Genomic DNA, 27,439 nt, shown 5'->3' with positions numbered 1-27,439 from the left:
GTAATCCCATTTATCTCAACATGGAGAGTTGCCATTTCTATTCTGGCATTCAAAAAATCTTAGTAATGCAGTAGTAGGGTAATTAAGTGAGAAACAAGGTTTTGAATAAATCTGAGTCTTTTTAGTGGAGTTGATTAGATGTAACATTACAATCAAAACATCCTACAAAAATCTTCCAGGGTCGTATTGAGTTCAACACTATATATATATGCCTGTATTTGTGTATATTAACCTAAAATCTGTAATGAGCAAAAGGTTTTTTGTTACTCCTTGGTCATTTATGTAAATGCCTCTCAAATATACTCAGAGGGAATTTCAAGCTGGACAAATTTTGAGCTCAAATTGCTTTTCTCAGTTTATTTGTTACACAACTATTTTGCATCCTTAGAAGATGAGATCTTGTGATCTGTGTGCTGGCACTCCCTTGAGTCCCAGCAGGGAGCAAAGCAATGTGTCTAATATTTAAACATGGTGAAGTGAGGCTTCTGAGGAGCTTATTGTCTCACTCCTGTGAGACTTGACAATTACTCTGTTGAGTCAGTCTAATGCAACAATTCCAAATGTCATTTAATAATGATCAAAGGAGTAAAGTGGAAGTCAGCTTCATACAACATGAATGTCAAACATTTACACAGTACAACCACAGCTCTTTCAGTAAAACAAACTTCATTTGTTACAGTGTAATACTTCCCTCTCTATGGTGTCTATATTAAGCCATGTGTAGGCACATTCTTGTATGGCTTGGAGATTGCCCAGTGGTTTCCGGTTTTCCTAACAGGCCATTTTATGTAGTCCTTGTGCCTTGCTACAAAGGGAGAAAACATACAATTTAGGGTTTATTCTTATATTTATATATTTTGAAAAATATCATTATAGATGATTTTCCAGGGAAACCTATGGAACTGAATTAAGAATTTCTTCCTTCCAGTCTTATTCAAGAAGGTTTTGTGACAGAATTTGTGCCTGTAAGTGCATTTTATGTGAAAGGGCTCATGAGGACAGCTTGAGTGTGATGTTGGGTTCATCTGCTTTATGGGCAATATACATTTGCCAGAAGATCAGAAGAACAGCTTCTGCAGAGCTTACATGTCCTTTTTAAAGTGTATACAGACAGAAAGATTTGCAACCAATCCACGGCTAGGATCTTCATGAAACACATTAAATAATTAACTTCCTTTTCCTGCTTACCACTGTCCCCTCAAAATTTGTACATTTTAAGATACATTTAGCTTTAGACAGTGAAAAGAACTTAGGGGTGAAAATAGTTTTCTCTCCTGTCCTCTGTTTTTTGAAGTGACATGCTTCCAATTCAGGAATTTCCTGTTGCTTTGCTCTCCTTCTTGCCTGCAGATCCTCTGTGTGCATTGTCTGCCCTCTCCCTCTCTGTGTGGGAAAAGCACTTTTCCTTGTGCCTGGCTGAGGTCTCCTAACAGTTGACAAAAGCTGGTTCTCTATGCTGCCAGCCCTAATTTCTCCTCCTCCTGCCTGAAAGTGCCTCTGGTTTTCCACGATGCCAGCTGAGATAAAATTATCTGTTTGGATGTCAGAAATTCAACATGGGTATCTACGTGACTCCTTAGCATCTGACTCTATACAGCAGTTCAGCATATTTAATTTGCAGAGGAAAGAGGAGTTAGACCAATGTTTAATGTTTAAATTTATACAGGGTGATTTTTTTCACAGTGTGTTTAGAGGTTGAGTTCTGGGTCTTGCTGATGTACTGGCCTGCCTAGTCTGGCTTCCTGAAGTTTGGGTCTATGCTTGCATGTTGAGTGGGTGCATGATCACCATCCCACCTCCTGGTAAGTGCTCTCATCATGGCCTAGTGTGGGACTGGGCATGTTCTTGTGTGAACATGCTGAGCTGGAAAGGACCCAGCATGATCACTGGCCCTGTGCAGGACATCCCAAGAGTCACACCATGGGCCCGAGAGCATTGTTCCAGTGCTGTTTGAACTCACAGGCTTTGTGCTGTGACCACTTGCGTGGGGAACCTGTTCCAGTGCTCAACCAACTTATGTATGAAAAACTTTTTCCTGATATTTAACCTAATGATTGGAGTGGGTGAGTGGGGAAGCCAGTGAAGCGACCTGAGAAAAGACTTATCCTTGTACTTGAATGATAATGTAGATGTTACTGAGCAGGCTGGCTTGAGAGCTTTTGGCTTTGTTCCCCACTGAGTGGTAGGATTTGTCCTCCATCTCTGAATCAGCCAAACTGGCTTTAAAACATGTGGTCTTTTATGCTCTTTTCTCACTGCATGAATCCAGTGAAATGCAGCTGCTCTGGTTTCAGTCCCTGTCAGCCACAGAGAAGTGTCAAAACTGACAAGTGTGTAGCAATGCTGGTGCAAATTTAAACACTGTCAGGAAGTGAGAACAAGCATTGTTTTGGATGCTTCTATTAAGTGTGACATTGAGGCATCCAATCAGTTCATTTTCATGCGTGCTCTATGATTTATGTGGAATGTTTTCCACATAACTTTCTTGCTGACCTTTTAGAGAAAAGGTGAAATGGCAAATAACCTGGAGAACTGCCTGGTCAGCTATTTAGAGACTTACATTTGGTGTTGCATCATGGTCACAACCTATGCTGTTTAAACAGCAGTGACTCACCCCACCACAAACTAGCACACTAAGGTGCCAGTCAGGGGGTTCCCTGAAACACTGCACAGGGTGTATAATCCAGACATGCATCCTCTTTTGTCCCAAATCTGGTGAAAGGGATCTGCTGGGGCAGCTCAGGAGCTGAGAGAGAGACTTGCTATGGGCCTTCTTGTCTCTTCTGTTTCTAAAACAGAAAATTACACACAGGCAAGCTTGGTCCTTAATAGAGCTGCACAGGTGTGGTGCCTTAAGACAGCAAGCTTTAAGGAAACATGTCACCTGCAGTACCTGCTCTGCAGCTCTTACCATCCCTTGAAACTATTTAAAGCCTGAGTGACCATTACCTGTATAGCAGGAGCTGAATATAGAGCGTTCAGGAAGACTTTGAAGTTTGAATCTGAGTCTCTTGCCCACAGTCTACTTTTTGGGGGGAGGAAAAAATACAGGAAACTCCATTTGAAAATCTCATTTGACACAAAATCCCTGCAAGAGCATGGTTAGGATTATATCTTGAGAGATGAATTTATTTAACCTAAGGGCAGCAAGAGAGGATTAGGTATTTTAATACCCTCCTTTCCCCTAATGACTGTACAGAGTGCTGACGCTTCTTTGGCTTGGGGAAGATGACCTGTATACAGAAGTGATGAGACTGTGAGGTGAATTTTTTTTCAACACCTTCTACTGAAAACATAGTGTTATTTCACTAAACAAAGAATATTTTTCGGAGGTATAATGGCATTCCTATGAAATCAGGAATGAATTTCCTACTCAAGTAGGGCATGCAGGCTTATGAAGTGGTCTCACAGATAGGTCTCAAATTTTGCAATCTTCTCAAGGCAGCGGGGTGATGATTTTCAATGCTCTCACAAGTGAGATGACCTAACTACATGGAAAACACATATCAGTAAGAATTGCTGTGGTTTAACATTTCAGAGTAGCTAGGTACTGTAAGGGGACAGTATGTAAGAAAATAAAGATAGTGCAGAAGGCAGTCTCACCCCTGAGGAGTTGCAGCTGTACCAATCACCAAAGATTAGGAACAGGCCTGCCCTTAACAGGCCACAGCTGTGTCCAATAAGAAGACAAATGCTACAAAACAGTGGGTTAGCTGGTTGAGGAGAGTTGGAGTTTGTTGGTTTTGCTGTGAAGAAGAAGGAGTCGGTGCTGTGAGAAGCTGCACATGAGAAATCACTGAGAAGGTAGGGGAGCTGTGCAATAGGATGACAACAAGGTATTTTGCTACTGCTCTTGAGATGCTAACTTTAGCTATCTAATTTTTAAAACATCCTTGTCAGTTGAGTTTTCCCTGGGAAATCTTGCATGACAGACAAATAAATGCACAGATAATGAGGCAAAAAAATGCTGTAATTTAACAGGTGCTTATTTCTGAGAGACCAATACGTTTTGGTATATTTCCAAATTAAATGTGCAATTTTATTTTTATTTTTTTTTCATTGTCATAATCCTTTCATTTTTGTGCAAAAGGTTAATTTTCATTAAAAACATAAGGCCTGAACAGGGATACCCTCTTGGGCTCAGTCCTGTTCTCTCAACAAGCATATTTCCTATAGACAATTGCTATTGAAAATTTGCTTTTCTATCTGTCATCATTTGCTTGAGTTGTAAGTCAGTAAGAAAATAAATTTTGATTCATTTATTTGGTATTTAATCCTGAATTATTCACTTGACAGATTATACAGATGACCCCTAATTCTTTTAAACCACAGCCTTACTTAATTTCCATGGATAAGCGAAAAGGTTGAAAAAAACCATTAGTGATTACTAATGTCCCTTTTAGTTATCCCAGTATAATTTAATCTTTATTCTCTTTATGACTGTAGTCATGTGAATGTGAAAAATTACCAATTTCTTTAAAGCTAGCTGTACTTTGACTTTAACATTAGACTATGTTTTGTTATTTTCATTACACCAACAGAACGGGAATGTGCCACAGCATGGCTGCAGCCACGGCTTCCATATATTATTGTAAGGAGAGAGCTGTTGTGGGACTGGAGTCAGAGTCTTGCAATGCTCTTCCACAGCTCTTCTCATTCTCCTCACCACAGTGTCAAACAAGGGCTCAGTGTCAGCTGAAAGAGGATTTGCCTCAGACGGATCTTGTGAGAGATTGAACAGTAGTGGAGGGTCATGATGGATTACCCCATCCCCGAAACATGGACAAATTCCTCTTCTGAAACAGGCCCCAGAGGCTTCTGGCTGAAATACTGGAGTGGCATAATGAGCTTTCCATACAGTGCCACCTGTCACAGGAGAAGCACATTTGAACAGCTTAATGTCATTAGGAGCTGGGGGGTGGTCCCTGAAAGGCTGGTTCATGTTTAAATGATCTCATTTGTTGTTCCAAGGAGAGTTTTATGTCATGGTTATTACATACAGGGAAAAGGTGTTGTGGAAGCTGGCAGGGATTCAAGTGGTTTTTGTGGTTCACAGGTACACCTTGGCTCTGGGTACCGTGTGCAGCATGTGGGTGGTTAGCCCAACAGCTGCAGTACAGACGGAGTCTGCCACTTTCTTGTTCCCCTTTAAAACTTTTCATGCCTCTTAGAGGTGGGAAAATGGAGAATGTAGTCCCCAGTTTCTGGGTGTATATATTGATAGATTGTTCTTCTTCTGGCTCTGTACATCTGAGTGAAGAAGTATATTTAGGCAGAAACTGACCACAGTTTATTTCTCTGCTCATGTTCCAGCACACTTCCAAAAAGGGTGGTAAGTGCAGGCTGTAAATCTGAAGTCTGGTTTTTAAGTTAACATGAAGAAGGCAAATAGCTCGCAGCTTTAGAGCTTGTACTTCATCAAGCTCTTCTACTGACCGTGGGATAAGCACAGGTTTCTAACTTGTGGTGAAGAAGTGGTAAATTACTAGGGCTACAGCTGAATGTAGTCCTAGTACATTACTGGGACTTACTTTACTTTACATCAGGATATTTTACTTCTCCTTCCCTTCTCCTTTTTCTCCTATTCCTTACCTCACATTTAGAAAGCACTACACTGAACTCAGAGGCAAGGATGTGCCCAGCAAGAAGACAGAAATTAGACACTATGTCTGAAAAAGGAGACAAGAAGAAAGAGGACATTCACCACTTGGAGTCACTTCTGTGCTCAAAGCATTAAAGAGCTGACAACTGCATTGTCCCTACGTGGAATTTTCTTTTTGGTTCAATGGACTCAACTGAACTTTTCTTCCTTTCTTCTCTTGTGTCCAGAGCTGTTCTTTATATCTGGACCCTGCAGCTTTATTCTTCAGTCTCTCTCTTGTCACTACCCTAGAACAATTATCTTGTGAATAAATAGAATTTTAAAACTTCTTAAAAAGTGAAAGGGAACAAATAAGACATATTAAGGTTTAGGTAGTATCTTAGATTAAAATATCCAGTTGCTGGCTAGCTGGCAGGTACTGTATTTCTTTATTTTCACCACACAGTTTCCACATCCTGCTTCTGCACTTTCATGGAGGGATGCTCTCTCAATGGTTCTGAAATGTTTACATGTAAGGAAATGAAAATAAATTTTAGATATCCCCATTTCTGAAATTGTGAAAGGAAAAAAATAAAGTTTTCTGAAAGAAAAAGGGTTAGAATGTGGTGGTGATATTGCTAAGGTTGTGGGTTCAGTCCCCAGATGGGTCATTTCCTTAAGAGTTGGACTTGATGATTCTTATGGGCCCTTTCCAGCTCAGACTATCATAGATCTGGAAATAAGGATGAAGTCTTTCAACTTTCTGACAGCTTATGAGGGCAGACAGATACCCCTTATGTCTGTTTGAGTATTTGCTTTGTTGCTGGCTGGATGTCCACTGCATCCTCAAGCGTATCCCTGTCTTGTTACCAAAATAATGTTTGTTTTGTGACAGAAGTGCAAGCATCCTCTGTGATATCAAGGTGCCCAGGGCATGGGATTTGCTTCTTCTGTCTGTTGGTCAGGCAGCATAGATATTTCTTACAAGGTGTTAAACAAGCACTCCCTGGGACATGCATTTTTTTTCTGATTATCTAGCTCTAGTTGGAGTGCTGTTATGATATTACTAAAATAACCCTTTATTACATGAGATGGACACATGGACTTCCCTAGATGTACATAGAATTAGTGATCAGTGCTCAGAAAAACTGAACTAAGTATTCATTCTTTTCAATAAATAATTATTAAGCTGAATTCTTTATAATCTATACACTATATGGCAATTTGGAGTAGTGAGTGTAGGGTGTCTGGAGAGAACTGTTCTGATTTTGCTAAATTTTAACATTCAATTTTCACAGCTGCAAATTACTGGAGTTGCAGAGTGGGAGACAGACAAGTCCTTGTTAGTTCACTTAGAAGGACAGAGAGAGGCTGATTCTAATTAACCTGTTTTGGTGAGCTGAGTAGACAGCTGGGTTACAGAAGGATAAAAGAAAAGAAAAAAGATAGTAGAAATCAGTGCTGATAAAAGCAGTGGGGGTTTCACATATCTCCAAGAGGCAAAGAGGGATATACAATTTTCCACTGACAGAATCTGAAGGGTGCATGTGCATGTTGGGGCAGTGTGTTGATTTAATATATCCAAGGGAAAGGAAACCTGCTGCTTCAATCCAAACATGTCTCAAACCCATCTCGTAAAAATCAATCAGTTTAATGAGCAGAAAGAAATGGACTGTCACTAATAAGACTTATGGTGCAGAAGTAAAAGAAAGGACTCTTTTTAACATAGACACAAAGGATTCTTCTGGCTTCAGGGAAGGCCTTAAATGGTGGGTCCTGCCTGGGTGACATCAAGACACAATGGCTTGATATCTAGGCATCTAGGCTGCTAAAGAGACAGATGTTAATGAATAAGTGATGATAATAAAAGATGATAATAAATAAGTAATGTGAGTGTGACATACTTGTAAAATGAACTAAAACAGCCTGGTCTGTCAGCCCAATCAGAAGAAACTGCAGTTGCAGCAAAAAATCAAAATTTTTGGCCTGGCTGAAAGCTGAGCTACATATTTGATTAGCTGGTGTTTTATATGCAGAACATGGTATTGTTTTTAGGCCCCTCAACATAAACTGCTCAATGAGAAAAAATGTAGAAAGGCAGGCATAAGAAATCTAAATGTGCACATGGCTTCATTGGAACATGAAATGCCACAAAATTCACCTTGCATCTGCATGTTGTATGCATAGCTACTTAAGTAGAACTCATATAGTTTAGAAGAAGAAGCAATGTATTTTAGGCAAGGAAAACATCAGGAGAACCTGAAAAGCAATTCTTCAAACACCCCATCTGATTGGAGTATGAATTTGGTCTCTCACTAAGGAAGTGAGGCATAATATTCCTCTTCCAGCAGGAATATTATCCAGGAATTAGGGCAGTCAGACAGATTTCTCTGCCAAGAAACATTCCATGTTCTCAAAAATGGTGTGCAATACAGAGAAATAAAGAGAGATCTCTAAGAATAGTAAGAGATTCTTGAGGCTCTACTTAGGAAGCAAATCCCTTCATCTCAGGTGAGGCAAGACAACAATCAATGAGGCTTTGCAGAAGAACTGAGAGTTTGAGACAATGAATGAATTCCATACATATATATGTGTATATGTACATTTTAACATTATATTCCATTGGAAGCTAGAGGATGTTGCATCATTTCTGGCCTGCAGGAGGGGGATGTTGTCATGGACGTATTTTATGAAAAATCCTTTTGGTAGGATTTTTCTCCTGAGAGGCCTCAGAAATGAAATGTAAAGAATAATTATCTGCTGCTGTGGAATGCAACAGGTGCATCTTTAATTGGTCCCATGTGGTTGTTTTTAATTAATGACCAATCACAGTCCAGCTCTCTCAGACTCTCTGGTCAGTCTCAAGATTTTATTATTCCTTTCCTTTCCTTGCTAGCCTTCTGAAATATTTTCTTCTATTCTTTAGTGTAGCTTTAGTATATAATTTTCTTTTAATATAATATAAATAATAAAATAATAAATCGGCCTTCTGAAACATGGAGTCAAGATTTTCATCTCTTCCCTGGTCCTGGGCCCGCTGTGAACCCCAGCACGGGATGTTTGTACTCACTGTGCTTCTGGTGCCAGCGCACGGCGTGCAGGAACAGCCCGCAGTAGTGGAACAGGAACTCGTGCCTGGAGCGCTGCTCTGTGCCCTGCAGCAGGGGCAGCAAGCTGTGCCCGTCCACGGCCCTGATGGAGAGCACCAGAGTCACCCAACAGCTTCAGGATTTTAACTCTGCAGCTGAAGCATGAGCTGTACTCCCTCTCTGTGTGCAGCATTAAGATTTCCAGTGTCATCACTAAACCAAGGTGCTGTTCAGCTAATGAGCCCTGAGATTTTTAATTGGATGAATGTGTGGAGCCCAGTAATTAGCAGCTACTAGAAGTTTTTGCATTTACAGCTGGTTCACATATCCTGCCTGGGGAGATCAGACACCATTACTGTAATTTTCCTGGAAGTGATAACAATAGTGAAGGCATGGTTCACAGGTTTTAATTTTGCCACCTGAAATAGAAAGCGCTGACAGCTTTGTGAGCTCCAGGTTTTGTAAAAATAATTTTAAAAAAAGAAGACACTTACTGAACTACCTAGCCATTCAATTACAATCTGGGTTGTCACTGGGTTTAGTTGCAGTCTACTAGTACTTCTATGCTTTTTGCTGAAATGGCTTAGCCACCCATGTTTTCACGTGTCCTTTAGAGAAGCCTGTTTTTTTTAGTCATCCTTGTGTCTCAAACCAACCAAGTTGCTTTTCAGTGATAGGAGAACTGAGTTATCTAAATGACCCTTGATAAAACATATGGGTTTTTTTCTTTGCCTTTTTCACTTAAGCAGACAAGATGGGGAAAGCTGTGCAGAAGTAAAAAAAACTAGAGAATTGCCTGGTTTAGAAACAAAGAAAATTTAAGTTGTGGCTGTTAGATACATGACACAGTCAGCTTCTGTCTGAACAAAGGAAGAGAAGCAATATGATTTATGAAGCCACCTCTGTACCTGTCCTGGGGCACTGTCCCTCCAGCCAGTTGAACTACTGTAGGATAAATGTCCATGAGGCTCGTGGGTTCATCGATGACTGTCCCCGCAGGCAACACTCCTGGCCACCTAACTATGCCTGGAACACGGATTCCTCCTTCCCAGCCTCCCATTCCTTTTCCACCTGTTACAGAAGGGGGAGAGGTATCAAAAAGATAAAAGAATAGAAGATAACAGATGTTTATTGTGCATGTATAGGAAAATGTTTTAAAACTTTTAGGGTATTTCATGCACTTTTAATGAAAACACACTAAATCCTGGAAAACAGTAGACTGTCATTCAGCAGTGGCTCTTCTCATTATTTGTATGTGTGTCTTATTTATCTGCTTGTTTTTAATATGCAGTTCCCAACAGCAAGAGTGAGTTTTAAAGACATTTATTAACTAAACTGTATTTTTAAATTTTGTCAGTTTGTCTTACTGGGATATCCCCTGTTCTGCTGTATGTGGACATAAATAGTAATGTCTTTCTATTTTTGATATCTAAATTGATATTGTATCCCCTCTCGCCTTCTCTCTAAGCAGGCATGATTTCAGCATTGTCCTCTCATCCTGAACTCCCCAGGCACATTTCTCTTTCCCTCTGGACTCTCTTGTTACTAATACACTTATGTTCAACTAGTGGAAGTGAATTCCTTAGATTAGTTTGTAAGCTATTCAAGTGAGCCTCTTTTGCATCTGTTACTGGCATGGAATCTTCAAATCAAGAACTGAAGGCTAATTTTACATTTAGGACTGTGTGTGGGAGGATCCCAGCTGTATCAAACACTGCTTGTGTGGCTCATCAAGTAACTTAGCACTAGACAATGTGCATTGTGATGCTGAGCAAGGTCAACATGCATATGACTCTTCTTCTGTAGGGGAACTTGTGATGGATGCAGCTTTCAGTCTTCATTATACAGTAAGTGCCAAGCTGCCCAAGATGTCACAGTGGCTTTTCAAGGTTTAGTAAATCTGGAGGAAGCACATACAAGAGATTCTAGAGAGCTTTTTGTCACTGTGTTGCAAGCCAGTCATAGAGAGCCTAGAAGAAACTTATATAGGATGGGTGGGAAACTGGAGAACTACAGTAAGAAAAATAGGCATCATGATATCTGCCAGTGTTGACACAAATAAGCAGTAGAGAGGAACCTTCTGAAATTCAACACAGGTAAATGCAGGAACCTGCATCTTGAGAAGAACAACTCCATGCCCCATTACAGGCCGGGGCTGACCTGCTGGAAAGCAGCTCTGCAGAGAAGGATCTGAGTGTCCTGGTGAAGAGCAAGTGCTCCCTGAGCCAGCAGTGTGCCCTTGGGGCCAAAAAGAGCAAAGGGTGTCCTGTTGTGCACTAGGAAAAGCATTGCCAGCAGATTGAGGGAGATCCTGCCCCTCTACTCAGCCCAAGTCCTATGAATAGCAGATGTTATTCTTTTTTTCAGCCCTACAATCCAAGATTGTAATCCCATCGTATAATTTATTAAATGTAGTATTTTTGAATATATTTTTTCTACTACTCTTTTTTTAATAGGAAGTCTTATGCATGTATAAACTACTAAAATTTACCTTTATATATCCCATTCCATCCACCCAACTGAGAATTTCCTCTGTGAGCCTCTAAGAAACCTCCATGATCAGATGCAAAATAAATGAAGGTGGTATTCTTCAAGTTTTCTTTGTCAATAACATCCAGAAGCCTGCCTATAAACAAAGCAAAACATCAGCAGATGCAGTCAGATTTTTTAGGTCTTGACTCTACATTCAGTGAAGACTGCATCTTTCCATTTGCCAAGACAAAGCTGATGAATGTTTGTAACATTTGTATCTGGTGTCTATAAAAACAGGAAAATAAAAAAAAAAATTGGAAAATAAATGAGTGATACTTTTATTCAAGCTACTCAAAATACTCTGTCAGCTTTGTTCTGTAGATTCTGCACCAAGAATTGTCTTCACTATGCAGCCTCCAACATCTTGAAAATCATAAATAATAGTGCTGCTCTGATTACTAACCATAGAAAACTGCTGTGTCTCACCAGGAACTGAACAAGGGCTCTGAGACCAGGCTGCATACTGTCGACCCAAATAATTTCCTGATGTCAACAATAAAAACTTCATAGACTGTAATTCAAACCTAACTTCACAAGGAATGTTTTCTGTACCGATGCCATCAAATGTTTATATAGAATGTGATTTATCTTCAATTAATTGTTTTCATCATCTTTTGCATCAAATATATTTGCCAAGGACAGCTTCCATACCTACAGGAGCAGCAGCAAAAGCTGAACTGCACAAGAAAAAAGCACAAGCCAGTGATCACCACTTTTGCTCAATCTCTTTTCCTTTCCTGTCTGTCCTTGGTGAAACTAGTTGTTGACCTTAACAAACACAAAAAAATGTTTCGATTGAGACTAGGCATATTGGTTCTGAATTAGATCCCAAATCAAGAGCTATCCAACTCTTTCCAATGAGGAAAGTTTTGTCCTCATTAGCTGCTGTCATGTTTCAATTATATGTTATTTATATCTTGACTTCTGCTATCCATCTCTGCTTACAGAGCCTATGTTTGAAGGTGGCTGGTGCCAAAAGGGGAAAGAGAAGCATGGCTGAGTACTCTAGTTCAACTGGATCTTGCAGGAGTTTTCAGCCTGTCCATTGAAAGCAATCAGGTTCCTCTCAAATTACGATTTTGTAGACATGGTTTTGGGGAAAAAAAGGTTCAGGGACTGAATTGTGGCCTTGACAGGAGGCAATTACTTTGCTAATAGAGCCTTCATTTTTGACAAAACAGAAATAGCAGCTATCTCTCTCTCTCTCTCATTGAAAAGAACAAAAACTAAGTAAAGGTTAGGTTTTTAAACCAAATTACCCAAATAGAAATTTAACCTGCTTGGTACTCAAGAGCCCAGATTATTAGCTGAGTTAATACAATTTATTAAATGAAACTCCATATCTTTCAAACTTTTGGCTAGGAGAGGGTTCATATATTTTGATTAACAACATGATCAGAGACACATTTGGTTATTTGACTGCATTTAATGCTTCAATGTAGAAGAATGTCATTAAAAAAAGATAATGAAGAAATCCTTACAAGAAAAGTTTAGGCTTTCATCTTAATAAAATAAGAAAGATGTATTGTATGGTTGTGGTATGGCAATCTCTGAAATCAACTAAGTAACCAAGGTGAGTTCACTGATTTTTACATATGCCAAAAGGGAGTTTGGTGATCACCCCTTTAATGCCTTTTCCACATCCAATGAATAATTTTCTTCAAGACCAGCACTTACCCACCATCCAGTCCATCTCCTCTACATTATCTCCATACAGGCCATGCCTGCTTCTTCCCTGAAACTTCTCTGTGGTAATGAGAGGGGTGTGAACATGTAAAAGGGAAACAAAGAGAAGAAATGGTCTATGCTTGTTTCTGAAATAAAAGAAAACAACAGTCATTTCTCTTCAAACTGTCACTCAACCCAAAATATAACAGTGGTATTGCAGTTACTCTCTCAATTTATATTTATATTGTTGAAATCTAAACAATTTTTATTTTTACATCTTTTTCACTTTGAGGTTTTGAGAAGCAGAGGGGATTAAAACATACCCCTCATAGATGTTTTTTTTTCTATGTTAAGACCAAAAGAGTAATGGGTCATTTCTTTTTTCCCGTTCCAAATTAGACAGGCAAAACATTAAATAAAAAGCTAGAAGAGGTCATAGCCAAAAGACTGACACATTCCTAGAAGCAAGAACAGGACTCACTTGCCTAAACTTAAACATGGATGAGCATCATGAGCACCTGAGGTGCCCTCATGGAAGAGGTAGATATCACCCACAGTGAAACTGTATTGCTTCAACATCAAGCCAGGTAGGACATCCTAGGAACCTGAGATGACCTATGCTCAAAGTTTAAGAGAATGAATTTATATTACCTCACATGTCCTTTAAAAAACAAACACACAACCCCTAAATCCTGACAGAAATATGGATATACTCAGATTTAACACACAAATACTTTTAAAGACTTAGCATTTTTTTTTCAATTCCAGTTGAGGTTACTGATAATAAATGAAGGACACCTTTGGGGAAAAGAAAAACCCAACCCAAACCACAAAACTCACTATCACTCTCCTGTTTGTAAAACATTAACTTCATATGCCACTTTGTATGACAGTCCATTCATCACCCTAGGATAATTTTTCTGTTCCTCCTGGCAGAAGGAACAGTATTTGGCCAGGACCCCTTTGTATTGCTTGTTCCCCCCCCAGCATGCTCCTCACCTCTGCTGATTACCTTTCAATGAATGTAATTGCCTCCTTCAGCATATTAGAAGTAGTTTTTTGTAGGTTCATTGGTTGTTCAGTGATATCATGGTTTCTCATCAGGATGCAGTTCCAGTGCTTGGTGAAACCATAGCTGGAGAACCAGGAGATGAAATGAAGGAGACCACAGAGGGCCAGAAAGATGATTATTTTCCATTTTACTGGGAATAAATTGGCAAGTTTTCCAATCACAAGAGTAAATACTGCAAGGATGATCATCTGAGTGTAAAACCAATATGTATCTTGCAAAGACTTGGCCAATTCAGGGTCATCTGAGCCTTGACACTCATTGAGAAGGGTAAAAGGCATGCCATAAAAATAATCAAAACCATGATTTAAAGGATGGTGGCAGTGATCATGGCGAGTTTTGCAGTTCACACCCATATGCCACTTCCCTGGAAATAAAAAGCAAAGATCTTAAATCCTGTATTTCTCTGTTAAGGTGCAGCCAAAGGAGGAGCTGGTGTGGAATGGGGACAGACTGAGGGAGCAGTAGTGCAGTGACAGACATTAATGAGGTCCTCTCTCTTCTCAAGGCTGAGCAGCCCATCTCCCTCAGCCTTTCTCATAAGAGATACTCCAGTCCCCTAATTATCTTCATTACTGATGAATAAGTTAAACAATACTGGGCTCAGTGCTTAGGGACACCACTGGTGACAACTTTTCGCTGTGCCACTGATTACAACACTCTGGGATCAGCTGTTCAGCCAGCTCTCAACCCACTTCCCTGTCCACTCATCCAGCCCACACTTCTAGAGTTTGCCCATGAGGATGTTGTGAGAGACAGTTTTAAAAACCTTGCTGAAGTCAGCAGTATCATTAAGACCACTGTGCTGAAATTGATAAAAATAAGATCACTGTGGTGTCTTGTTGCCAAATGGCAGATGACATTTTTCTGCTCTAATGCATCAGTAAATATCTCTGCTGGTTCATCCTAAAGCAATCTGTACTGGGCAAACAAGATTCTTTCCTTTGAATTTACTTCCCTTTGCAGTGTGTATTTATGTATTACATACACCTCATTTTGGATTTACCAGATATGCTGTACTCACATTGGACTTGTGGAAATGTTCTAAAAACCCTGCTGATGTTGAAAGTTATGCATACAAGAAAATCTAGTTTAACTGTTCCTGGCAATTTAACTGTTCCTGTCCAGCAGCAACCTAATTAGAATTAGGCAACAACTTTGTTTCATACCTACAAGTGCTGTAGAATAACCTTGCTGGTGGAGTATTCTGGCAAAAGTGGTTTCATTTGGTGGGAGCCCCCCTGAACCACCGTTCCAGAAGAGAACCTGATGCTCAGTGCTGGATGCCATGCCTAGAGAGGAATAATAGTCTTTAGAATTAAATAAGACAGACTTCAGATCTCCAGTCTTCTGAGATTGTGCTTTCTAATGAATGGGACTCGGCTGCCTAAGCCCAGTGCCTTTTTATAAGCTATTTCCTCTGCCCCAGGATATCTTGCTTGACCTCCAAAATTATGTCTTTTCCAAGTTCCACATCATCGCATGTTAGTCCAATACAGATGCCTCAGCTATGCTGGAGTGTCTACAAATGACAGGAAGACACCTACATCTGGACATTATTTCTTAGAATCAAAATTCTGTCAAAATATGATGTTAACAACAAGAACAACAAAAAAGCAGATCAGTTTTATCCAGAACAAAGGTTTACAGGGTTAGGGGAACACACTTCTGAAATGTACAGTTCATAATTGAATTTCTCTTTCAGCAAATCAGAGTCACATCAGAAATTCAGAAACTACACTGATTATTACTGCCATATGCAGTGCCTGAAGTCTTCTGTCATAAATTAACATGGCTGAAGTAAATCTGTTTTAAGACAAAATTGCTGAGAACTATTCTACAGCCTGGCACATTTCACTGGGAAAACGTTTGCCAGGATATTAAAAATACTACATTTAATATTATCCTAGCGCCACTGAACACAACATCACACAATTTTCTTCCTTCTTTTTCTGCCTCTGGGTGCTATACAGTGTTTGGATTTTTGCCTATTTCTGTGTTGTCATTTAGCCGGACATAATGTGTTTTATATGGGGATTTTGCCATAGAAATCAATCATTAGTCATGTCTAACTTTTGCCCATTTTACTGAGACTCCAAATCCCAAGATTAATGGTTCTTTAACGGGGTTTATTTAAGGGGGATTTTTAATATCAACACTGACTAGACTAACTACCCCAAACCATTGGAGAGAGGCCCAACCTGATCTGATGGGGTATCTGCCAGTCAGGAAAGCAGCTCTGCTTGGAGTACAGACAGCTGCTGCAGCAATGTGCTGAGTGAGTCTCACTCCATCCTTTGCCAGGCCATCAATGTTAGGGGTCCTAAAGAGAAAAACCCCATCTTTTTATTACACAGAAATTCATGGCATGCTGCTCATCCTGATTTTGTTGAGCATATCATCATCAAATTTACAAAAATGTCAGCTAGAAAGGTTCTGTGTTATATATATATTTTAGAGATGTCTTGACTACTTAGAAATGAGACTTCCATGGGCATATGTGCTTTTATTAATAACTAAAAAAAAATATGTGTGGGTGGAGAAACAAGGTATCTCATGTATGTCCCACACCAAAATCCCATGCAGCAGAGGGAACAAGAGTCTGTTCACAACACAACATCCAAGAAAATAATAGGCTAGAACAAGGACACATCATTCTCTCAATAAATCAATATACAGGTTGAAAACTGCACTAGGGATAAATATATTGCATAGACTGACGTGTCATTTCATAATGAATCTACTGGAGTTATTAACTGATAATAAATTCTAATCTCATTCCTCCATATTTCAACCCTGGAATTAAGGGAATTTATATATTATACTCATGCCTGACAAGTACAGTGCACAGACAAATTTGGAAAGTTCAAAGTCCCAGAAAGTTTCTCAAGCATGCCTGGATAATTATGACTCCAGTAGGAATTACTGTAGAACATGCATTTTGAACATAGTTTGAAAAGAAGTGTATCTAGATAAATGAATAAATTAATAATTAATTTAAATGCTAAGTATCATCAGTAGGTTTTTTCAATGAAGTTCACCAGGAAGGGAGAATTTATTTCATACCTTATTGTATCATTGCCATAGCAACCCACATCTCCAATACCAAGGTCATCAGCCAGTATCAGCAAAAAGTTAGGTTTGGAAGGATTCGATACACAGGTTCTTGGAAACAGGCACAAAATTAGCCAAATTTTTAAGTATCTCCTAAAAGCAAAAGTAAAGAAGGTAACATTACAAAAAAGCAGTTGTAAATTTTAATGGACTTTAAACTACTATTCTTAAAGTTTTATGGAGACTCAGTATAGGTGCAAACAGCAACCAAAGAATGCCAGCAGATGGAGCTCCTGAATATGCACAGAAGTCCTTGAGTTTTATAATATTAGTATAATTTTCTGGGGTTATTATTATTATTACTATTGTTATTTCACACAAGAATTTTGTCTCTGACTTTTTTTTTATTGACATTTGCACTGATCTCTGCAGATGTTCCCAGCAGAATGAGTGGTTGGTTAATTACAATTGTCCTGAGGCATCCCTGCATGGGGGTGTAGGATGCTCCTGTTAAGGCTCCTGGAATGAGTGGGACAGGAGCACAAAGGTGATTGGATTGCTCATTATGGCAATGGCTTGATTGTGGCATTTACTGCAGCCCCTGCTACACACAGTGTCTGGAAAGTGCTCCTTAAGCCATGGACCACCTGCAAATTTAAGGTGCAGCAACAGGCTTTAACTTGATTGTCTTCCTAAAAACATCTCTGCACATTTTAGTTTCTCAAAGTGTTGGAAGCTTACAGATCCTCACCTGAGGTAAAATAAATGTGCCAGAACACATCTCCTGACTGCTAGTTCATCAGCAGATACTACATTAGTTCATTAGCAGATACTACAGTATGATCAATTATAGTGAGTGTATATACCATACACTATATACTCCTAAACTTCCATGTCTTATAAAAAGTAGACTAATATGTTTTGGAATACCAATAGAGCCAAATCTGTATTAGCTGCTGTTGGGGTGGTGGTAGCAGGAAAATGTAAGATTATCTGCTTATATTTTCTTGAGCAAAACACCTAAAAATCCAAGGAAGGTCCTCAGTAAATTTCTTTCTTACCGTTGTTTTTCCTGGTAAACTTCATTGTTTTCCATTTTATGAAACAGGTACATAGTCAGTCATATAAATTCTGATGGAAAAGGAAAAGAAAGAAATCCAAACTCAGAAGTTCTGTTGATTTTGCATGCAAAGTCTGGTCTGTTTACAGCTGCTGCTAACTCCAGGGGGACTTGTGAGAATTTGGAAAGAAGGCAAAATGTTAATGGCTTTTAAAAAGTGCTAGACATGCCTATTACTCAATACATGCACAGAACTGTTGGCATTCACTGAAAGGAATGTTTTCATCATTTTACAAATGAGGCAAAACTATTATCTTACTTTTTACTTAACCTCAGATCAACTTTAAGAAAAAGAATCTAACCTTTACTGTGAGCTTATGAACTTCAAAAAATATATCAAATTAAAGTAATCCTGGAAACTAATGTTGTCACTGTCATTCTTAGGAGAGGGGCTGTATTGGTCTTTGGTTTAGATGCCATCTACTACATTCAAGAAGGGGTTTATATCTGAATTGTTACTAAAAACTTCTAGAAACCAGAAGTTACTAGAAACATAAATACCTTTACGATTATTTCCTTAAAGGACTCCAAACCTTAATGTAAATTTAACAGGCCAGTTTTTCCACCTGCCGACTCTATGAAGTCAACCTGGACTTTAAAAATCTGGAAATAATCTTTTTATTTGTTAAATATTTATTTTTGTCAGGCGAAGCAAATTTTATGAGTGGAAGTGATTTTCTCTGCTTGCTGAAATAGAGTCACTTTGGAAAAAAAAAAGGCTTGGGAAAATACTTCTTTTCCTTGTGAATGACCTAAGTGATCTACAGATAATGTAGAATTGCACACTGGAATTGTGCAGTCCTGCAGAAGTACATGGTACTTTTCCACACTTCTTGCTATTTCTAAAGAGCACAAGAACAAAGATGTTGGCTGTACCAAGGAACAGATTGAAAGTAATAGGAACATTTCCTTTCTATAACAACTCAAGACATATTTGTAAACACAGAGTGAATTCTAAACACAGAGAACTGAAAAGTTCTATCTTGCCTAATGAAAGACTTGGGTTATTTCCTCCAAAAATAAAATATAGCATTTTCTGAGAGCTTTTTTTCTGCTTTTTAGTACAAAAGAGTTTGCCTGGAATGTCTGAGGAATACTAAGCTGCTCAGAGCAGAGTAAATCCTGCCTTATGCATTTCAGAGGATGAGCCAGATGACAAAAAAAAATTGCAGATATTGTTATTCTGATCAGGAAAACAGTATTTAAAGAGTCAGAACTTGGGGTGCCTTGATGATTTTTCCAAGCAACATCTAGAATCTTGTTTGGCTCTGGCTGAGACAATAAGGGAAATAACAAACCTGAAAAGGCCCCAAGACCCACCACCACCAAAACAAACAAACAAATCCTCCAGCAAAACAAAAATAAGCCCCTCAATCAAACAACAAAACCCCCAAGAACAACAACAAAGCAACAACAAACCCAACAAACTTGATCATTGTAAGTTATGGCATTTTCTACAGTGTTGATGTTTCCCTTTGCTGTTGGAAAGATCCCACAAGGCAGGACTGGAAGCTCATCCTCCCTGCCCAGTGCATGGGTCAGAGATTAATGGGAAGGCAGCAAAGCCTCTGTGAGTCAGTGCAGCGGCTGTTGGAAGAAAGACCTTACTGTGAATGCAGATTCCAGGACCCCACTATCCAAAAAGGCAGGCTGTACCAATATGAAGCAAAGGACTTGCTGCTGGGATCTCAAATCTTTTTGAGGTGGCAGTGTAGTGGTGCTTCACTGCCACAGCCTGGATGCAGCTCCCCTGGGGCCCCAGTGGGCCGGGGCAAGGATGAGGCAAGTGCTGAAGCCACTAATCTGTGACAGCAAAGGATGACTGATGGCTCTGGTCATCCCCTGTAATGGCAATATCTTCATGGTGCACCAACAACAGGCAGAGCTCTGCCCTCCCAGACACTGTTAGGCAACAATACATTTAAGGAGCTTGTGGTTCAGGATTAAGCCAAAACTATTAAAGTGAAAATCTTCAGTCTACACCAAGTAGCTGAGGATCATCCCCTGTGAGCTCCTTTTAGTGGAGAAAAAGAACCAGACAGATCTGAACATCTAAGAAACCCCTTGACTTCACTAAGGGTGTTGTTCAGCTTTCCCTTACAACAAGCTCTTACGACAGCTCTGCTATCTTCCACTTTCTCCCCAGAGGTTCTTGCATCACAGCCAGCTGGTCACAGCAGGCACATCAGTGTTTGGACAGAAACTTATGAAGAGTCTCTCAGAAAAACCATAAACTTGAACTGAGTACTGCTGGTATTCTAAAGATCTAAGTACCATTGGATGTGGCACCATCTGATTTACTGCAAAGCCATTTTAGGAGCACTTCTCTTACTGAAGGACTACAAGAATGACCACACTTACTAAAAAAACCCACAATTTAAATATTCATATTCACATTTCTTTTAGGGTTTGATTTCTTCTGAAAGCAGAACTCTCTCTGATTCTGTCTGTGATGAACCCACTACTGGACCCTAGGGCTTGTCCAGTTTCCTTAGCTATTAAATGAGAAAACCCAACCTAACAGCAGCCTATAAAAATCAGCAATCTCTTACAGAAATCAAATAATTCATCAGACAGCAATCCCCTCTGTAAGCCAGTAAGCCACAATAAAATGATCATCAGGACTAATAAAAAAGGCCAGCCCCTTTTAACAACGTGGAAAACAAACCCTCTTCTGAGTTATTCTTGCTCCAAAATCCCTCTTGCTCCTGGATGTGCTGAGCAGTCCTGATTCTCTAAAAGGTGTGGGGGTGAAAGTGGGCAGGAATTGGCTCCTGATCTTCCTGCTCTCCCTTCCCCTCTCTCCAGCGTGGACACACTGGGATCCCTGTCAGCAACAGCCAGTAAACTGAAACAGCCATCAGACGGGAACAGCTATGCAGGTTTTCATGAATTCCAGGCAAAGTACAAAGTCCTCACTGTTCAAATATTAGCACAGCATGGCTACTGCCTCTTCTCCATTTCCTATCTGGTTAATTCTGAGAAATTCTGTATAAAGTCTGTCGCTGCTCTATTTCAGTGCTTCAGAAGAGATGATATAGTAACAAAATACACTACAAATGGCTTTGTTTCTCCCACACAGCTTTTCCAGCCTTCCAAATGAGATAAAAGGACTAGCTTGTCCTCCTTTTCTTCTGGGATGTTGTTTTTTCTGTTTTCATTGCATTTTCTAAAAAGGTAGGCATACCTGTGCTGAAGATGTGTTAATTTCTAGTGTTTACTATCCATCCCCTTCTTTCAGATCTTAGCTCTGCTGTAATACATTCTACAATTCAGAAGGTCTTGAGCAATTACTTGAAGTAGCCTTATTTATTTGCTGACATTTTGATTCTCTGTGCTACTTGAATACAGCAATTGCTGAATTTAAGACTGTGTTCTAGAGAAATCAGTAGGAATTGGTGAGATGGAAAGATGAAGCAGTTAAAACTATCAGATTCATATCATCTACTAGCAGGGATAACCAGGGATGGAGACAGTTTTTTATTTTTTTACCTACTTGCACTTATGACTATGCACAGTTATTTTTATGTTGTGACATTGGGCTACTGTTATTCACATCTATTTGACTGTAATACTTATTTTCTATGACTGCTTAACAGCTTGTGATGCTTCTGGTGCAGACTTGAAAAAGTAATATTTCTCAAAAATTACATCATGCTTTGGGAATGGCAGCTCTTTAAAAACTGCCAATAGTACAAGTATGAACTTTCACTGGCTTTCATCCAAATTATGACTAAACTTTTCTTTGACTATTTACATCTTTCACACCATGTGTTCACTACTGAAGATGGGCCCATACTGCTGCTGACATGACTTAAAAACGCAAAGTGAAACAAACTGCACTGCCCCTGCCACCTCCACCCCCCCGTTCAAAAAAAAAAAAAAAAAAAAAAAAAAAAAAAAAAAAAATATATATATATATATATATATATATATATATATATATATATCCCACACCTTCACATTTTTCCCTGCTAGCAAAACTCTATCGGGAAGCAAAGACCTCACTTTCTGTTTCTTACCACTAGGTTACTGACCTAACACAGAGTTACCAGCCCTGATTACTTATTGTATTCCACAGAATTAAATGTTAAACAAACACTTTTTCTAACAAAAAAAAAGTAAAGTAAATAAGTAACACCAAAGGAGAAAGGGGGATGATTTTTATCTCTGCAGCTTGAGCCAAGCAGTATTTCCTTCCCTTCAGCTAATCAATTTTTCACTGCACCTGAGCACAGAATGCTGCTGTTTACTCCCTGCTGTAAACAGGCAACAAATTCTCTGGCAGGAAAATTTTTTTTTTTGAGTCACTGTGTGTTTTACATTGTTGTTTCTTTTCTGGATTTTTACACATGTCTGAGCACTAAAATCAAACACTAGCATTCATTCAGCTCCTTCTCCCTTTGACAAGCTTTCTGAGTGAATGTAGAGTGGTGAACATAAATACTGATATGACACACACAAAATTTCATAAGATCACTTCTATCTCAGATGTTGGGGAAAAAAAAAAATCTGTTTGCCAGTCTTGTATCTCTTAAGAGTGGCAGGGAATTACAGTGGCACAATGAATCCTTTCAGAGCACTAATACATTTAGGTAGAGTGGCAGGGGGAAGGTCTCTAAAAGGACCTTGGAAATAAGCAGTCCCTGAAAGCCCCTTTGAGTCACTCAGGCATTCTTCCCTCCAAGATGGGGACAAGAGGAATGCTCTCCATCCCTGCCTGTCTCATATTTAAAAGAAAAAAAGATGCAAACCATGAAATCTGCTTTTACCTATGTCTTCAGCCTCATCCCAGCACTTTATTTTCTCATGGTATTAAATGCTGTGTATCCTGTGGTGATCCTGCTTGTGGATTAAGATAGGGTCAAGGACAAATTTCACCTGAGGTAACATACTGCTTACTGTTCCAAGTCCATATTCTAAGCTGTTATGTAGCACTATTATGCACTATAAAATAACCATGCTTAGAGCTCCAACTGATTATTTTTCAGCAATCCATGGAGAAAGACTGGTGAGTATATTCTGTTACTAAACACCAATAAACTTTGAAAGCAACAAGGAAAGAAAGAGTATAAAACATACATATGATACATACACATGTAAAGCTTTTCAAAATTCCCTAGAATGCTATTTCCGGAAATTATGATAGAGGCACAGCCAGAGACTTCCACTCAAGAAACAGATCTCACTGCTTAAAAACATGAAAACACTCAAAGAAAAAAAATCTTGGCAGCTAGTATTACTGAGGGATTGTACAACATCTGCTTAATGAATCAGATAAGTGCCAAACATCAGAAAAATACAGGCAACTATTATATAACTTCTGTTTACAAGACTCATTATGGACTTGCAGAGTAACTGAGCTCACAGAGCCTTATTAACAATGATCTGGAGCTCAGATCAGAAGCCACTGGCACAGGCAATCAGACATTGAAGAAACCCTACTAAACTATAAAAATTGATGCTTATGCTTTCCTTACAACAACACTCTAAGTTGACACTGCTGTGTTCAGTGTGCATCTAGAGAGTGACAGCATTATAAATTATAGCATTCTTCTATTCAAGAAATCTGCTCCTTCAAGATTTCACAGGGAAGCTGTACCTGTGCAAGAGCCTTACACCTCAGACTAGCTCTGTGAGCACTTGTACAAAGGAAAAGACAATTTTAGTTCTCTGGCGCTCACAGCCAGGGTATGATCAAAAAAAAGGTGGGGGGAAATATTTTAATACAGTTTCATTTCCTAAATGGTGATAAAGAAAGGAACCACAAAAACTTAAAGCAAATGAAGCATCAGGAAAACTGATTCATTTGAATCCAGGGTTCTTAGGAAAAAAAATCCAGGTGGGCCAATTCAAACAACACAATTTTAATTTGTCTAAGTACAAACAAATGCATTCAGGAAGGAGCCAGAAACTTGCCAACATGAAGAGAATGGCAGCAATGGCTTTGCAATGCAGCAATGCAATCCTGAAAATAATTAAACTTATAGAAAGCAACAGATTGGGCACTGTCACCAGCATGATGTCAGAGGTAAAAACGAAATTCAATCAATCCTTCTAACTTTTTACAAAGGAGATCTTATTGCTTTCTACAGCTAACTGAAAGGAGGTTGGAGTGAAGGAGTAGTCAGTCTCTTTTCCCAAATAATAAGTGACAGAACAAGGGGAAATGACTTCAAGTTGTGCCAGTGGAGGTTTAGACAGGATATTAGGAAAAATTTCTTCAGAGCAAGGGTTCTACAGCATTGAAACAGGCTGTCCAGGAAAGTATTTTAAAGATACAGCCAGAAGTGCAGAGCATCAGTTATTAAATCTGGCACCTCCACATAAGAGATCAGAGGACTCCAACAATCCAGCCTAAACATTTCTGCAAAATGAGACCAAATCCCAGAAAGGCCCAAACAGCAAAAATTGGCCAGCAAATTTTGTGTGGACACACTGGCTTTAAATAATTTTGATTATCTGCAAACCTTATCCAAAACTTATCCTTTTCAGCAGCTGTTACTACTTATGACTGCTCTACCATTTCTTTCTCCAAACTTTTCAACCATAAATGAATCAACTTCCAATAACATTCATTCTACTTGCCAGTAATGCCACAAAGCCTGCAGCTGCCTCAACAGTCACTTGAAGAGATTTAGCCAAAAATGTTTTGCTTAGTTTATTAGGGGGCCGAAGCAAGGGGACCTAACTCAACATGGATTGATGACAACTTTCTCCAGCCAGCAGCCTCATCTAGGCTCTGGTTTGGGCTTCTTTTCTCAGCTTTGCTTTACAGAAAGCAAGCTTCAAGCCTGAAACTGCTAGAAAAATAGTCCCTTCTCCAAAATTAGCTTAGTAATTCTCCCATCCTCTATTTCACTTCTTGAATGCATTCCTTGATTAGAATAAATCATTCTTGATGCGTTGAAGTGAAGAAAAAAATAGAGATAAACTTACAGAGAATAAAAAAACCTCTACTTTAAAAATATCTCCTTGTTAGCAAAATATTTATTGAAGCCAGGCATGTCCCATGTTTCACCATCGTCCCCAAAAGCCTGGCACTGCCACCGCTCACTGAGAATCCACCAGAGTGAAAGGAACTTCTCATTCTTAAAAATGCTGAGAGAGCTCCAACTCCAGCAGAAAAATTAGAAATTAATCCTTGTTAATTAAGCTAAATTAAGCTAAATTAAGCTGTATTTACACACAGCAAAAGAATTTGCCTTCTAGTTTTCTTTGTCTAACTTCAGATAACAAAAGAAATAATTAGCACACTGCTGCAAAACTCAAGAGTAAAACTCCAAATTGTTTAACACTTATTTAAATATTAAAAAAGTGAATTGCAATTATTACATATATAGAAATATTTACTGGTGATGCACAAAAGTCTCTCTCTGCTTAGCTGTTGGCTGAAAATAAATGCTTGCTTTGCACCTTGTACAAAAGCATGCTACAGAACAGCTTCAGCTCAGTAAATAGTATATTAAAATGTAACTACAAATGTTAATTTCATATTATATTATGGCTCTGTAGGAAGCACATTCAGCATACCATATGCCACATACTGTTCCACCCGGTTGACCCCTTTTCTTCCATAGCTTTTAGGTATACAGATGTTCAGAAGAGAAGAGGCAACAAGTGGGGAAAGACAGAGAGAAGACATTAAAAGCTCCCAGCTGGTGTGAGCACAGCCAGTTTCTCAGTGCTTGCAGCTGGTGAGCCAGAAACAGGTGCTGCTCATCAACCAAAATACAAGGGATGCCCTTGCAAGGATGCCAAAAGCAGGAGATCATCAGTAGCTTCTGTTTTTTTCCCCTTTCTATTCTGCCCTCTCAGGGAACCTGCTTCAATGGTGCTGACTAGGGGGATACAGTTTTTAGTGGCCTGGAAAATACCAATCCTTGCTCTCTTGTATTGATTTTATTACCACTTAGCTTTGTGCATTTTCAGTTAGTAACACTCTCATGGCAAGTTACCCAAATTTTTAAATTTCTTATGGCAGCACCCTGCCTTCAGAGCAACAGCAGTAAGGGATGGTCTGGCCTTAGGCTGCAAATTACGTCGAGCTTTTTCACATTATGATTAGCAGTCCCTGGTTCTAAATTACCTAATTGGGCCTTTTGGCTTCAAGCTACTCACCCAGGAACACAGAACATTCCTTGCATCCAGGACAAGAGCAGGGCACAGCTGGAAAATCAGAGAAGGAAAGAGGGCAGAGGAATGAAATTAAAAGAGCAGCAACTAGGGGCAGGGCTGCTAGAGGAAGAGTGAAGAACACAGGGAAGCAAACCAGAGGTAAATCATGCTTTGTGTCTATCCCTATGAAATTATGATGATGATGATAATAATAATAACCTCCAAAAACTGGAGTTTGGTTTGAAACACTTATAAGGGAAAGAAAGCGCAGCTTGTTAATTATTATACTAGGCTGATTCTCCCTATCACTCACTGCTGCAACCCTGATCACACATTTTTTTCACTTTTTTCGACCTTCTGGACCAGCTCCACCGGCAGGTGGAGGCTGAGAGCTTGGCAGAGGAGGATGGCATTAAGAGGCTGAGGCCATCCCCCAAAAAGAGCACAGCTCTGCTGGCAGAGCTCGCTGTTCCAGCTCAACTTCCCAGCACTGTCCCATGGGAAGTGCAATGGAATTTGCCTCGGGAAGCTTTGGTTCACTCCCACCCCAAGCCCCAGGGGCCCAGGGCTCGGCAGCAATTGATGGCAAATTCCCCTTTTGCCAAAGATGGCTCAGCTCTGTTGAAAGAAGGAAAAAAAGAAGTTGTCTCCAAAAACATAGGCGAGGGTGGGGTTTTAGGGGGAGGGGGTATTTTTTTGGGTTTGGTTTGGGTTTTTTTTTTTAACAGAATAAAACCATCCAACCAAAAAGAGGAGGGGGAAAACAAAAAGAAACCCAAACAACCCCCCAGTCTTTTACTTACTCTGTGCTCACTCCCTGCAGGAGCTTTGTTCTCACTTCTCACCTCAGACTTTCTGATCTTTGCTTCCAAGGAAGGGTTATCAAAATCACGCCTCATTTCATCAGAGTAATTGGCAGGTGTCAGTCTTGTTTAAAAAAGTGGGCAAAGGCATTTACTTCATCCTGCCTGCTGCAGGGAGGGCTTCCCTGCCTTCCCCTGGAACGTGTTGAATAGGGAAGAATTGTTCTGAAGCAGATGCTGGACATCCAGCTGCTGTTACTGCCAAGGCAAACAAGAGCTTGAGCAGCAGCTGAGGGAAAGCTCTTGTATCTCAGGCAGGGAGACTGTCAGCCACAGCACACCGTGGGGAGAACCACCCTGTGGATGGAAATGGGAGAGCCCAGCCCGATGCAGAATGAGCCAACC

The 27,439-nt window shown here is 39.6% G+C and overlaps 1 protein-coding gene across 3 annotated transcripts; it reads right to left on the bottom strand.

The window, feature by feature from the left end:
- Positions 1-105: 105 nt before the first annotated feature.
- On the bottom strand, positions 106-27,439 carry LOC134414695 (arylsulfatase D-like). 3 transcript variants are annotated; one of them, XM_063149656.1, is made up of 12 exons: positions 20,782-21,003; positions 18,055-18,124; positions 17,006-17,146; positions 16,141-16,262; positions 15,109-15,231; positions 13,883-14,306; positions 12,880-13,016; positions 11,162-11,296; positions 9,579-9,741; positions 8,652-8,773; positions 5,593-5,669; positions 4,560-4,866 (listed from the first exon to the last, which is right to left on the bottom strand). In XM_063149656.1, exons 2-12 carry the CDS (start codon positions 18,105-18,107, stop codon positions 4,762-4,764), a joined length of 1,602 nt encoding a protein of 533 aa, XP_063005726.1. In that variant the 5' UTR covers positions 18,108-18,124; positions 20,782-21,003; the 3' UTR covers positions 4,560-4,761. The 3 variants fall into 3 exon arrangements, with proteins under 3 accessions (XP_063005725.1, XP_063005724.1, XP_063005726.1); XM_063149655.1 differs by lacking the exons at positions 5,593-5,669; positions 20,782-21,003 and adding an exon at positions 27,035-27,439 and having other exon boundaries at positions 106-4,866; XM_063149654.1 differs by lacking the exon at positions 5,593-5,669 and having other exon boundaries at positions 106-4,866; positions 20,782-21,002.

Source organism: Melospiza melodia, chromosome 2, assembly GCF_035770615.1.
Source record: "Melospiza melodia melodia isolate bMelMel2 chromosome 2, bMelMel2.pri, whole genome shotgun sequence".
Classification (NCBI taxonomy): Eukaryota; Metazoa; Chordata; class Aves; order Passeriformes; family Passerellidae; genus Melospiza; species Melospiza melodia.
Note: the sequence above shows the minus strand (reverse complement) of the source record. Positions and strands in the feature narration are given on the sequence as shown.

Coding starts and splice junctions, on each gene's coding strand:
- LOC134414695 (XM_063149655.1), bottom strand. CDS start 18,107: ATGTACCTGTTTCATAAAATGGAAAACAATGAAGTTTACCAGGAAAAA. Junction 9,742..11,161: donor ATGGAATGGGATATATAAAG/GTAAATTTTAGT, acceptor CTTCTGTAACAG/GTGGAAAAGGAATGGGAGGC. Junction 4,867..8,651: donor GCGCTGGCACCAGAAGCACA/GTGAGTACAAAC, acceptor CTCCTGTGACAG/GTGGCACTGTATGGAAAGCT.